At 31.7% G+C, this 13,114-nt stretch overlaps 1 protein-coding gene across 1 annotated transcript; it reads right to left on the bottom strand.

Moving 5' to 3' along the window:
• Positions 1-2,725: 2,725 nt before the first annotated feature.
• LOC120197460 (transcription factor MYB36-like) lies at positions 2,726-3,950 on the bottom strand. The gene is made up of 3 exons (XM_039198983.1): positions 3,740-3,950; positions 3,501-3,630; positions 2,726-3,250 (listed from the first exon to the last, which is right to left on the bottom strand). Exons 1-3 carry the CDS (start codon positions 3,873-3,875, stop codon positions 2,875-2,877), a joined length of 642 nt encoding a protein of 213 aa, XP_039054914.1. The 5' UTR covers positions 3,876-3,950; the 3' UTR covers positions 2,726-2,874.
• Between the last annotated feature and the right edge of the window lie 9,164 nt (positions 3,951-13,114).

The raw sequence follows: 13,114 nt of genomic DNA, 5'->3' as shown, positions 1-13,114 counted from the left end.
TCTAACACAAAATATTACAACACATATATTAATTGGTACTTACACTTTTTTTTATTTAATTATGTATTTGAATTTAACTTTTTAAATCAAATTGGTACATGAACAAAAATATTATGTTCAAGTAACTAATTGGACCAAAAAATCATATACCAAATTGAACATTGAAATTAAATCCATACATCTCATTGGATAAAAAAATTGGATATCAAATTAGATCTTGAAGTTAAATTTAAATACGAAAGTGTATATTTATTAAAAAGAAATTAAAGATAAAAAATGATTCTATTTATGTATTAGTACATACAATTTATGTTTAAACTTACTGAACATGGAAATTTAGATGTTATCTTAATTTATTTGAATAATGGGAAACCCCTTCCAAATATATTTCCAAAATGCAATCTTCTAGAAGTAGAAAATGAAACCAAATGAAGAACGTGCATGGAAAATTCATGGGGAAATTTGAACTTAAAATAAACCATGATTTTTGAAATGGTCTATGTCCAAGAAAAATAAGCACAAACATTAAAATTCTCTTATCAACTGACAGGATTTGGACTGATTGAAAAAATTTTCTGTCGAAAAATATAAAAATTTTAAAAATACAAAATTGGGTTGTACTTGAATTTTTTTGAAGAGTATGGTTATATCCTTTGTTAAATAAGTCCGTTATTTTATGTAATAAATAAAAATTTTACACGTTACAAATTAAATCTAGAAATTATATAAACATAAATATTTTTATCTAATTACCAGCTTGTTTAAATGAACAATTCTATGTTCATGTGTTTTTAAAACGTTTATTCGTTTCACTGATTTAGAATTAGACTAACACTGACTAAATTAATATAATAATTTTATCATATAATTCGTCGTTTAAAGCATTTATAAAGATGAATCGTCATCATCACAGACATCCACAACTATAATTTTATTGAATAATACTAATGTCATTGGGATTGAAAGTCAAATTTCATGAAACATGGGGCCTTCGTTTTTCATTTTTTAAATACATAATAAACTAATTAAGCACTAAATTAAATTATCTAATGTCCCCAAGCAAGAAAGGGAAGCAATGGTGGCCTATCCAATGGGCGGAAATGTTTGTCTTTTTTAAACACTTTGGTAAGAAGGCAAAGACAAGGTTTACGACGGTTCAAATTCAGAAAATTCAACATCCCTTGTGAAGGCAAAGACAAGGTTTACGACGGTTCAAATTCAGAAAATTTAATTATAATAGATTGAATTATAATTTTTTAAGACTGAACACATAATTTTATCATTCATAATAATTATATTTAATAAAATTAAGGGAGTTCAAAACTCTAATTTATGTTTGACTATATGAATAAACTTGAGCAAGTTTGTGGTTTAAGGTTAGAATGTATTTAGAGTTGTAGATTTGACTTTTTTTATGTGGGGTCGAATTAGGGTTTTAATACATTATATATACAAAAATTGAGATGTAGTCTATCAGATTATACAACAACTAAAATGAAAACTAGCTAGTAAGATCACACATGATTTATATTAGTTGGAACCCGAACCCAAACCTGGATGCCCAAGGATCTAGGGTATCCACATTTGTAATCGACTGACACTACAAATTTTTAGGGATAATAATACATTTTTTCTTTTACTATTGAGATCACTCGATCTATATGAAATTAATTGATCATGTTCAAACAATAATAAATTTTGTATGTCGGATAAATGGTTAAAGTTGTTTTTTATTAAACTTAGACTACTAACAACATTATAAAGAGGGGCTAAATTTCATCAAGTAGAGAGTTTAGACCTAAATTTGAGGGTAGTAAAGTGACTAAAACAGCAATTTGACATTTTTTTCACTCGGTAGTGTGGTTTTGAAACAATGATCAATGAAATAGAAGGGTTGCCGGTACTATACGTGGACATATTATACGAACGTACATTTATAACAAACGGTTTTCTGTATTTGTATTCAAATACGCGTGGAATACTTAAAGGAAGAATCCTGGCAGGTAGGGCACCTTGAGATTGCCACAAACTGTAATAGAGATTTTATGGTTACTGTAAGAAGATAACACGTTTACAGCAAATGCATGATGAGATTTTATGCCATGCAACTTTCGTGACATCCAAAAAACAGGCAGACATGATGATGGAATCCCCCAAACCATATATATAGAGAGAGAGGATTATGCGTAGGTTTTTATCTTAAAATTCAGATTGATTTTCAATGGGTAAATTTTTTTCTAAACTTGATTAAAGGGTGAAGAGATGTTATATTTAGATGGTATTTGGGTGAGAGAAAACTCAACTTAACCCGACTTAGGATCATTCTTATGTACATATGCACTAAGCCCTCATAAGGGTCAAGAGCATTCATTATTTTAGAAAATTAATTAAATTTAACTTAATATGATAAGGAAAAAAGGGAAAAAATTGCACACCCATTATTTAAAAAAAATAAAAATAAAAATTTTGGATATCATACTTAAATTTCTAAATTTGTCACTACTTTTGTATATATATAATCTTGTAGTTGAAGTGTTGCATTCAGAGATATTTAAAGATTAAAGAGTGTAAAACATCAACATCATAGATTAATTTAAGCTAACCTTGCTTGACTTGAATCCAACACAAGTCATTGTAATCCGTTTTGTTTATCTACATAAACCCTAATATTTAATTAACAGATACAAAAGCATGTGAATATATAATATCATATCTTTCTTTCACAGGGCTTAAACTTGATTCCACGTTCAATATGGGTCAACGACGCTTTGATTCAGTCCTCGAGTAACCTTTATGTCAGCATGAGATAAATCAGCTAAACTCGGAAGTCGGAACACCAATCTCGCCGCCATTGATGAACTCATAAGACAACTCTTAGCTAAACTGTTGTTGATGATAAGCATAGACCAGAACACAGTCCGTATCTCCAACATATCCATTACCCGCGGAATCCGACACGGCGGATTCTTCTTGGGATGCGACGAAGACGATGTTGTTGTCCAGATTCGGACATGACGGGTGAGAATTAAACCGCATGACCGGGTCTAAAGGCAAGCTTTGAGAGGTACTATTGACAGAGAATCCATAGCCAACACCAGCAGCAGCATCGGTGAAACTGAAACCGCCATTGTTGTCGGTATTAAAGCTTGTCGTTTTTCCGGCGAGTAGCTTCTTCTTCAACTTGGTGTTCCAGTAGTTCTTCACATCGTTGTCGGTTCTTCCGGGGAGTTGGGATGCTATGAGAGACCACCTAAAACCAATCACAAGTTGAGTTTTTTTTTTATTGGACCAAAACATGATTTTATGTTTAGTGAGTTCATAAAGTTTTAAAGGGTAAAATTTTAAAATTTAACTAAACGTAAACGTATTATTAATAAATATATGTAAAAATACATCTAAATCATATGAAAACTTAAAATTTTCATGATGGTGACGAACCTCTTTTATCTATCCTTGATTATCCTGAACAAAACAAAGACATGAACAAGACAACAACTTGCCTGCTTCCCATTTGAGTATAGAGACTGCATATAATGTCGTCTTCCTCCTGGGTAAACCCTCCATGTTTAATGTCTGGTCTGAGATAATTAAGCCAGCGCAGGCGGCAACTCTTGCCACATCTCTTTAGGCCTTAAAAAAAAAAGGGAACCCAAGATCATGGAACTTGGTAATAATATCAACAAAGAAGCTGTCAGGAAACCCTAGCTTTAAGGGACGAAAAAGAGGGTTGATTAGGTACCAGCTTTAAGGGGCAAAGAGATCCAGTTACCACCAGTGCCATGGGTCTGAACATAGCTTTTGAGAGCGGCGTCTTCTTCAGGAGACCAAGGCCCTCTCTTCACGTTTGTTTTGTCGCAGCATGGAGCGCTACCCATGTCTGTCTGCTAATCAAAAAGAGACACTCATTTAACACTCGAGAGATCACAGAAAAAAAAAGTAGCAAAAGAGAAACAGTGGGCACTCTTGGTGAAAAAATTTGGGGTGGGGAAGGGGGGGGGGGGTGTTAAGGTTGGTTGGCTCCTTTAAGGGCAAACGACATGACTTTGCAAGACTATCTTTTTTGTTCAAATTTGGTTCTGATCCCTTCACTTTGCTCAAATTTCGAATTTAGTTTTTTATTACCCTTTTGATTCATCACGTTGGCATGGATGTTTTTAAGAAATTCACATCAATACTTTAACTAAAACAATTGATGGTGTTGAATATCTGGATTAACTAATTTCATTACAAAAATAATGAATTAAATACTATCAAAGTAAAATATAGGGACTAAAATTATAATTTCACATTTGTTCATTTTTTATTGGTTTAATTTTGGCCAGAGAGAAGTCAGGATGAAAAGGTAAACATAAATAAGAATAAAATGATGGTAATAGCCTAATTATTAAATCGTCAATTTAAAATAAAAATAAAGAGGTCAAGACTTAATTTATTTAATTTTGAAATCAAAAGAGACCTAAAAAGTATTTAAACAAAAAAAATGGTAGGTCAAGGCTCAATTTGCCTACTTTCACTTAGGAGGGATCTAAAAACAATTGTACCCCAAAAAATGGGGATATGGGATCTAATTCACCTTGTTTCAAAACTAAGAGGCTGTTTGTTTACCTCTTAATTGAATCATTCAGATCTGAATGCTGAATCAGACCGATTCAGCGCGTTTGATTCCCATAATTTCTTCTCTCTGAATGATTTGGAATTGCTGACCGATTCAGAGTCTAAAATTACGCTTAATCATTCAGACGCACGCTAATACCCTTTTTCTCCCTCTCTCTTTATCGTTTACCTTCGCTCATGAGCAACATCTAATCTTCCCACTCCTTCTCGAGGTAATCTGAACTATGCTTTCCTTTTGGACTTTGTTTTTAATCGTCTCAGTTATTGGTTTTTCCCTCTTCTTCCTTTATGAAATTTGCTGGAGCTGAATTTTCCATTGTTTGATATATTTCTTTGGCTACTCTGTTTGACCCTTTCCCTCTTTTCTTTTTAGGGATTTGGTTTAGTCCTTGTTTTGACAATCCCTTTGTTTGCCGCTGGTTCTCAACAATCTTGTTTCTAAGGTAATGTTCTCTTTAGTTCATTTTTTTCTTTGATGAAGCCTTTTTAATTTTTATATCTTATGTCCTTAAAGAACATGTTACCTTTGTCGACTGTTTCTATGGTTGTGTTCAGAAATTTAGTGAAGGGTTTTGATTTAAGTTTTTATTTTTTGATACTTGGAAATGGGTTTGATGAATTTGGGATCTCTCTATTTGTATCAATGCTTAGTTTTGATGAATTGTCGGGTTTTTTATCATGCATATTGGAATAAATTCCGGCAGTAGCAAGAAAATCCATTTTTTTAAAAAAACTTCGGTAACTGAAATAATCCGCCCATGTTATATCCCTTCGCTTTGATTGCTTTAGACAAATGATTTTGATCTGGTCAGTTATTTATTAGTAAGTCAGTTTACATGAAAAATTCGACTGAACTGACTGATTAACTAATAACATTACAAAAATAACTGGTTAAATAATAATTGAATTAAAATATAGGGATGGCAGGTCCCAGTCAACGTTCACATATGTTGACTGTTCGACATCTGATTCATTAATAATCCTTTTTAGCCATTGATTCTCACTAATTTGGACCGAATTTTGTAAAGGGCAATTCTCTAGTTAAGGTTATTTTATTTATAATTATTAAGATTCGAATTTTTAATTTTATTTAAGAAATTTAATATCTTGTCTCACTAAATCAATTTATTTAGAGATAGTTATATTTTCAATTAGGGGTAGTTATGAGTAAAAGCTCATATTCGACTCGACTTGATAATTTTTTTGTGAAAAGCTACACTTGACCAGAATGATCCGACATAAATATATATTTTTCATTTTTATTAGGTAAAATAAGGATTCAATTGAAAAAATACAGAGAGAAGTATTATAGCGATTTTCCATATATATATATATATATATATATATATATATATATATATATATATATAAATGTCAATTATACTATTATTTTTTGATTGATTCAAATCAAATATTTCTACGCTAAATCTAAACTCGATCCGATCTCATCCTTTAAGAACAGATCCAACCTAAAACTAAATTAGGATAAAAAACCGATCTTATAAAATTAAATTGGATAAAAAATGGTGGAAATGTTCACTTGTCTTCTCTATCCTGCTCGAAGGAGTAACTTAATTAGGAATTAATGTGTAGAAAAGAATGGTTAATTGTGGGAATTTTACCACAATGCATCTTTGATTGCAACCCAATGGTAAAAAGAGAGAATTTTACCATAATGTTATTGTGTATAATGCATGATTATTTTAGCACAATTGAAATAGACCTGATGAGCTTTTACTCGATTTAAACCTAATAATGTGATTGAGATTTACATTTACTACTTCTCTCTTTCAGCTTCTATGAGAAAAAAGAAGTATATTCCCCACTATTGATGATAGTTTTGTAGAAACCTCTATAGCAAAAAGCAGTAGGTGCGGCAAACTCTATAATAGCTAGCTAGGGTTTTGTTATTTAATTGACTTTCTAGCTGGCTGATTCCCTATATTTTTCAAGCTTAATTTTTTATATTTGATTTATTATAGATTAATTTAGGCCGGATATTACAAAGACTTTTTTTTTTTTGGATAAGTATGTGTGTATTTATACAAGAAGCAGATAACTTACTACAAACAAACAGATATCCAACAAAAACAGGACACCCTACAATGAGCAGCCTTAGCTCTCACAAAACTCTCAATTTACACTATCCCTCCCTTCAATTTTCCTATATATAAGCTTAACTCGAATAATATTACAAATAATATCAAAGATAACAAGATGATCTCTAGACACACCATGAAATTGCTTGACATTTCTCTCTTCCCAAACACAATATATTAGAGTATTTTGAGCTACCTTAAGGATAAAGGAAATCAACGACTTACCCTTAAGGGGTGTTTGGTTCAAGGATTGAGGGATTTTCATGTTTGGTTGGCCGTGAATCTCATTCCCGGTAATGTTTTATTATCAATAGTAGATTTTTGGGGTATATTACCGGGAATGCCATTACCTCCCTTCCCTTAGGTATTGTAACATTACCGGTGTTTTGAACTAAAATGCCCTTAAATTTTTATTTTTTTTCAAAAATATCCTTCTTCTGTCATTGAATAATAAAAATTCTACGAAGGTTAAATTACAAATTTATCCTTAAATTATTTTAGATTTACAAAAAAAGTCTATAATTAAAATTTTACATGAAGTTAAGGGATTACTTTTTTTTACCCTTTCATTAAATCTTTTTTATATTTTAAATTTTGTAAAAAAATATATAAATATTATAAATTTAATTTTCTAAAGAAAATATATAAATATTTTACAATTTATAATATTATACAAATATATAATAAGGATAATTTTGTCAAATATACATTCCAATAATATTTTATTCATTTAACCAAACACAGTAATCTTACATTCCTGCTAAATCAACTAAACACAAAATACAACATTCCCAGTAATCCTATTCCCGGGTAATCTTTTATTCCCACTGGTAATCTTATATTCCATGAACCAAACGCACCCTTAAGGTGACAGTAGCCCAAACAAACTCCTCCTCCCAACTTATTACCGCCCTACGAAGATTACATCGAGCTAGAATAGCCTCCCAAATGCCCCTGTAAAAAACACACTAAAAAAACAAGTAGTTTCGAGTTTCAAGGCCACTACAAAACACACACTTGTCATCAATCGCAACTCACATTTGCAACAATTTATCCTTGGTGGGAAGCCACCCATGAATGGCCATCCACCCAATGATAGCATACTTGGGGATATGAAGAGGGAACCATAAAGTCTTCTGCCACGCAACCTTCTCACCCTCAAGCCGAATTGAGGATCAAATCCACCTAGTGCTAATGTCGCAGACATCAACAACAGGGAAAAGAGAGCCCAAGCTTCCTCCTTAAGATCCAATATCTTCTGCAAAATACAACTAGTGCAAGGCTTACTATTAACTTGCCAAAAATTGACCCCCCCTAAACACATAAGTTTTGACCAACGTCACCAATTATGAACCATCATCAGCCAGAATTTTCCGAATAAGGAAAAGAATACAAGCTCTGTTTCAACTTTTGGTGTCCTTCAATCCTAGGCCACCTTCCGACTTCAACGAACAAAGTTGTTTTAAACTAACTTTGGCACCTGTGGCACCCGAATCTGTTCCTTTCCAAAAGTACCTAGAACACAATTAATCGAACCTCTTAACGCCATATTAAGACAACCAATTTTCGGCATCAATAATTCATTATACTTAACATGAATAATTGGTCAAAATTTGAACTATTAAACTTATTTAAGAGACGTAATGTCATATCTTACTAGACTAATTAGTAGTTGGTGGGAATAAGGATGAGCATCGGTTGGATCAGTTTGAGTTTTTAGTAAATTCTAATTTGACTCAAGCATTCTAACTCTTCCACCTGTCACTCAACCCGACCCTGTTTAGAGAGAATACACTCAACCCAAAATCTAATATGATTTTAAGGAAAAATCATACTCGATTGACCGAATATGTACACATACATACATACACACACGCACGCACACAAAATTGAAAAAAATAGTGAGAGATGGATATTAATGTTATTATTTCTAAATATATTATTGTCGTGGGTCGTCTCGAGTTAGGCATTTTTCACCTTAAGCACGTACTAGATCTGACTGCATCTTATAAAAAATTTGAATTGACCTAACTTGAACATAAGTTAAAAAAAATGATTTTATAAGATCCTATCTGTCAAGGGAGAAGCTGTATTTTTTTCCCAGGGAGGTGAAATTGAATTGTAATTTTTTATGAGAGCTAAAATATAATTTTATAATTGTATTAACTTTTAATTTGATTGTTTTTAACTACAAAAATAGGGAGAAAAAAATGAAATTTTGAAGGGACTTTTGCACGATTTTATTATTTTAGGAGAGCCAAAACACATGTCATCTCCTAATTTCGTCATTATTAACTGTGTGACGAAATAACATTAAATAAATTATATATTAAGTGATTGAAAGTTATCTTTAAATATATATTATTTTGTATTTATCCTAAATTAATTATAAAAAAAAGTGAACTTATATTCTAGATACTTTTAGTATATATTGATATTAAGTCTCGATTCGATCTCAAGCAATCTCTTACCCTTGTCTTCCCTAACTTCGCCAGAAAGTTGCAATCATATATAAATATTAATCTAGAATCAATATTGAATTTCGTACGAATTTATTTAATATTATTTTTAAATTTCAAATTTCTAAAAAATATAAAGCTCCATTTTAGCTTATTAAAGTTTGAAGCTTCAAATTTGGGTTTAGGTTGTACCTCGATAGGGCTTTGGATTAAATGGATTTATTGAGTCATGTTTAAATATTTTTTGCATAATAAATAATTTAGTCCATTTTTATTTTTCAAAGTATATTATATTTTCTTTAATATTAGGTTGGACCTCATTAGGGCCTTGGATTAAATGGATTTATTGAGTATATTATAATATAAAGTTTCTTTAATATTATTTTTATATTATATTTTCTTTCTAAAAAAATAATCTTTTATCCTACTAAAATTATCACATGTGATTTTAAATGGTCAATTTTTTTTTTAAAAAATTGACTTCTTTTCATTAAAAAATTATTAAATATAAAGTAGATTCACCACACCAACATATTATTTTTAGGATAGACACAAGACTCAAACATGACAAGTTTTGATTCGAATCCATTAGGCCAGGTCTGTTGTGCTTTTTAGAAAATAAATTTAGGTCGAGTTATAATTTGAGTTTGTGTTGAAAAATATTCGATCTAGCTCGACCCGAAAAATCATATAATTATACGTTATATATTTATGAATAATTGCAATAATAGTCATATCTATATAATTTTTCCAATTAGATCCTTATTTTATCAAATAAAATTATTGTTTTTTTTATAAATATGTATGTGATAGGTCAAATTGGATCAGATTCAGGTTTTATCTCAAAAGACAGGTTGGGTATTGGGTCGGGTGAAGTCACCCTAAACCTAGGTCGGATTAGGTTTTGGGTGAATAGTGTACATATTTCAGGATGGGTATGGTTGGTCGGAAACCTCGTCCAACTAGGATGGACACGAGACCCGAACCCGACGAGTTCCAACCTAACTCGTTGGGTCAGGGTTTTCCTTAAAAAATTCAAGTTTGAGTCGAGTGGGGTCGTATTTTTTAGAAGATAATTTCAGTTCAGATTTTGGGTGAAAAATATTTGATTTGACCTAAAAATAATATAATTATACCTTATATATTTAGGGATAATTATAATAATACTTCTCTTCATATTATGTTTTTTCAATTTGTAGAAATAGAATTCTCAAAAAAAAAAGTTTTTATTTCACTTCAGAAATTGTGAGAATACAATAGGGATATTTATATTATCAAGAGTTCTAGATAGACTAAAGGTTATTTTATTTACAAAGTAGGATTCTAGAGTTAATGTTAAAATAGGACACTAATAGTTATCTTACCTACAAAGTAGGATTCTAGAGTTAGTGTTAAAGTATGACATTAATCTAAACACAACATAACTCACATTCTCCCCCAAGTTGGGGAGTAGATATTATAGAGACCCAGCATATATGTAATCTCATCGAAACTGATCCTTGGAAGCGCCTTAGTCAAGACATTGGCTAGTTGATCTTTTGAAGAGACATAGTTTAGCTTTACTGTTTCGTCATTTACCTTCTCAGCAAGGAAGTGTCTATCAATTTACACATGTTTGGTTCTGTCGTGATGTACTGGATTTTTAGCAATACTTATGGCCGACTTACTATCACTCTGAAGTTCAAAATAGGTTCTTTTGGAAACTTCTAGCTTAGTTAGGAGTCTTTATAACCAAATACCTTCACATATTCCAAGTCATATCACTTGATATTCAGCTTCATCATTACTCTTAGAAACTACGACTTGTTTCTTGCTTCTCCAAGTCACCAAGTTTCCCCATACAAACGAACAATAACCAGAAGTTGATATCAAATTTGTTAATTCTCTAGCCCAGCTTAAATATGAGAACACCTTGATTGTTCTATCTTCATATTTTCTAAAAATTAACTAATGCCCTGGTGTCATCTTTAGGTACCTCAAAATTTGATGTACTTCCTTTAAATGTTCTTCTCTAGGATCATTAATGTACTAACTTACAATACTAACAAAAAAGGCTATATCAGGTCCAGTAAATGACAAATAGATGAGTTTACCTACTAATCTTTGGTATTGTTCTTTATTTATTTGACTTCCATATTTCTTTAACTTCAGATTTGCTTCCATGGGAGTTTTTGAAGGATTGCAACCAGTAAACCCAGTTTCAGAGAGTATGCCGAAAATGTACTTTATTTAGTTTATGACAATCACTTCTTTCGATCTTGCCACTTCCATGTCATTGGTTTCAAATTCTCTTGCTAGCAATGCTTTCAATTTCTTGATTTCTTCTGAGTCATCACCTGTGATGATGATGTCATCGATATAGACAATTAAGATTTTATTTTTCTTATTTGGAGTGATCTTTACAAATAGAGTGTGATCAGATTGATATTGCTTATTGTTGTCTTGCAAAAGTACCTACGTGAATCTATCGAACCAAGCCCGAGGAGATTATTTCAATCAATATATTGACATCAACAACTTGTATACTTGCTGATATTTTGATTGCATACGTACCCCCGGTGGAATTTTCTTATAAACCTCCTCTTCATGATTTCCATTGATGAATACATTCTTGACATCAAGTTGATGAAGTATCCAATCCTTATTAACTACTAAGGATAGAAGTACTCTTACAGTGTTGAGTTTCGCCACCGGAGAAAAAGTTTCTTGATAGTCTACACCATGAGTTTAAGTGAACCCTTTTACCACAAGTCTAGCCTTATACTGCTAAATACTGCCACCTGCCTTATATTTGACTGTAAAGATATATTTGCATCCAACTGCTTTCTTGTCTATAAAAAGGTCATCAATAACCCATGTTTTGTTGATTTCAAAAGTCAAAAGTTCTTATTCTATCACATTCTTTAATTCGAGACTTTTTAAAGATTCTTCTATGGTATTTGGAATATGGATACTATCAATCTTAGTTGTAAATATCTTAAAACCAGGAATTAGTTTACCATAAGCAACAAATTCATTAATAGGATGAGTTGTACACCTTTTTACTCCAACTCTTTGAGCAATCAGTAACTCAATAGTATCAACCAAAACATTCAAATTACTCTGATCACCTTCTTCACTTTCCAAGGAATTTAAGCCTGGTTCGGGCTCTTGACAATGCTTCAGCGGTGTGAGGACAAGTAAGGTGTGTTTGGGTCATCTTTTGTAGGTAAGAAGATCGGTCTGGGAAATAAATGAAGATATAGATGGGTTTGGTGTTTGAGTCGATTTAATTGGATTAATGATTTGGTGTAGGTTTTTAGTATAAATTATGGTGGTGGTATTAGGTGGTGTTTGAGTGATTAATTCAGGCAATGTATGAGTTTTAGTAGGTTCAATATCAGGTATAGTGGTGGTATTTGAGTGATTGTTTCATGAAATGACTGAGTTTTAGTAGGTTCAGCTGGAGATAGGTTGATGGGTAGTTCAATATTAATTAGAAAGAGCTTAAATTCACACCCACTCTCCCCCTGGATTTCAGATTTAGAGAAAAAATGCTTATGTTCAAGGAAGGTAACATTCATTGAAGTAAACAATTTCTTGGTAGTAGGCGAGTAACACCGATTACCCTTTTGAAGAGAGGAGTACCCAACAAAGAGACATCGAACTGCCCGAGGATCAAGTTTAAACTTAGTGTGGGTATAATCATGAACAAAAATAGAACAACCAAATACACCAAGAGTAACAACAGTAGTGAACGATTTAAAATGAAGGAAAAATTGAGAAAGAACATCCCGAGGACATTTAAATCCAAGAACCTTACTGGGCATGTTATTAATGAGATAAGTTGCAATTAAGAGAGCATCACCCAAAAGGTACTTAGGAACACGAGTAGAAAAAAGAAGGGCTCGGGTTACCTAAAAAAGATAGAATTTTATGTTCACCGACCCCATTTTATTGGGG

Source organism: Hibiscus syriacus, unplaced genomic scaffold (assembly GCF_006381635.1).
Source record: "Hibiscus syriacus cultivar Baekdansim isolate YM2019G1 unplaced genomic scaffold, ASM638163v2 tig00117048_pilon, whole genome shotgun sequence".
In the NCBI taxonomy this organism is placed as follows: domain Eukaryota; kingdom Viridiplantae; phylum Streptophyta; class Magnoliopsida; order Malvales; family Malvaceae; genus Hibiscus; species Hibiscus syriacus.
The sequence above is the reverse complement of the archived record's forward strand: the minus strand, read 5'-3'. Positions and strand labels throughout refer to the sequence as shown.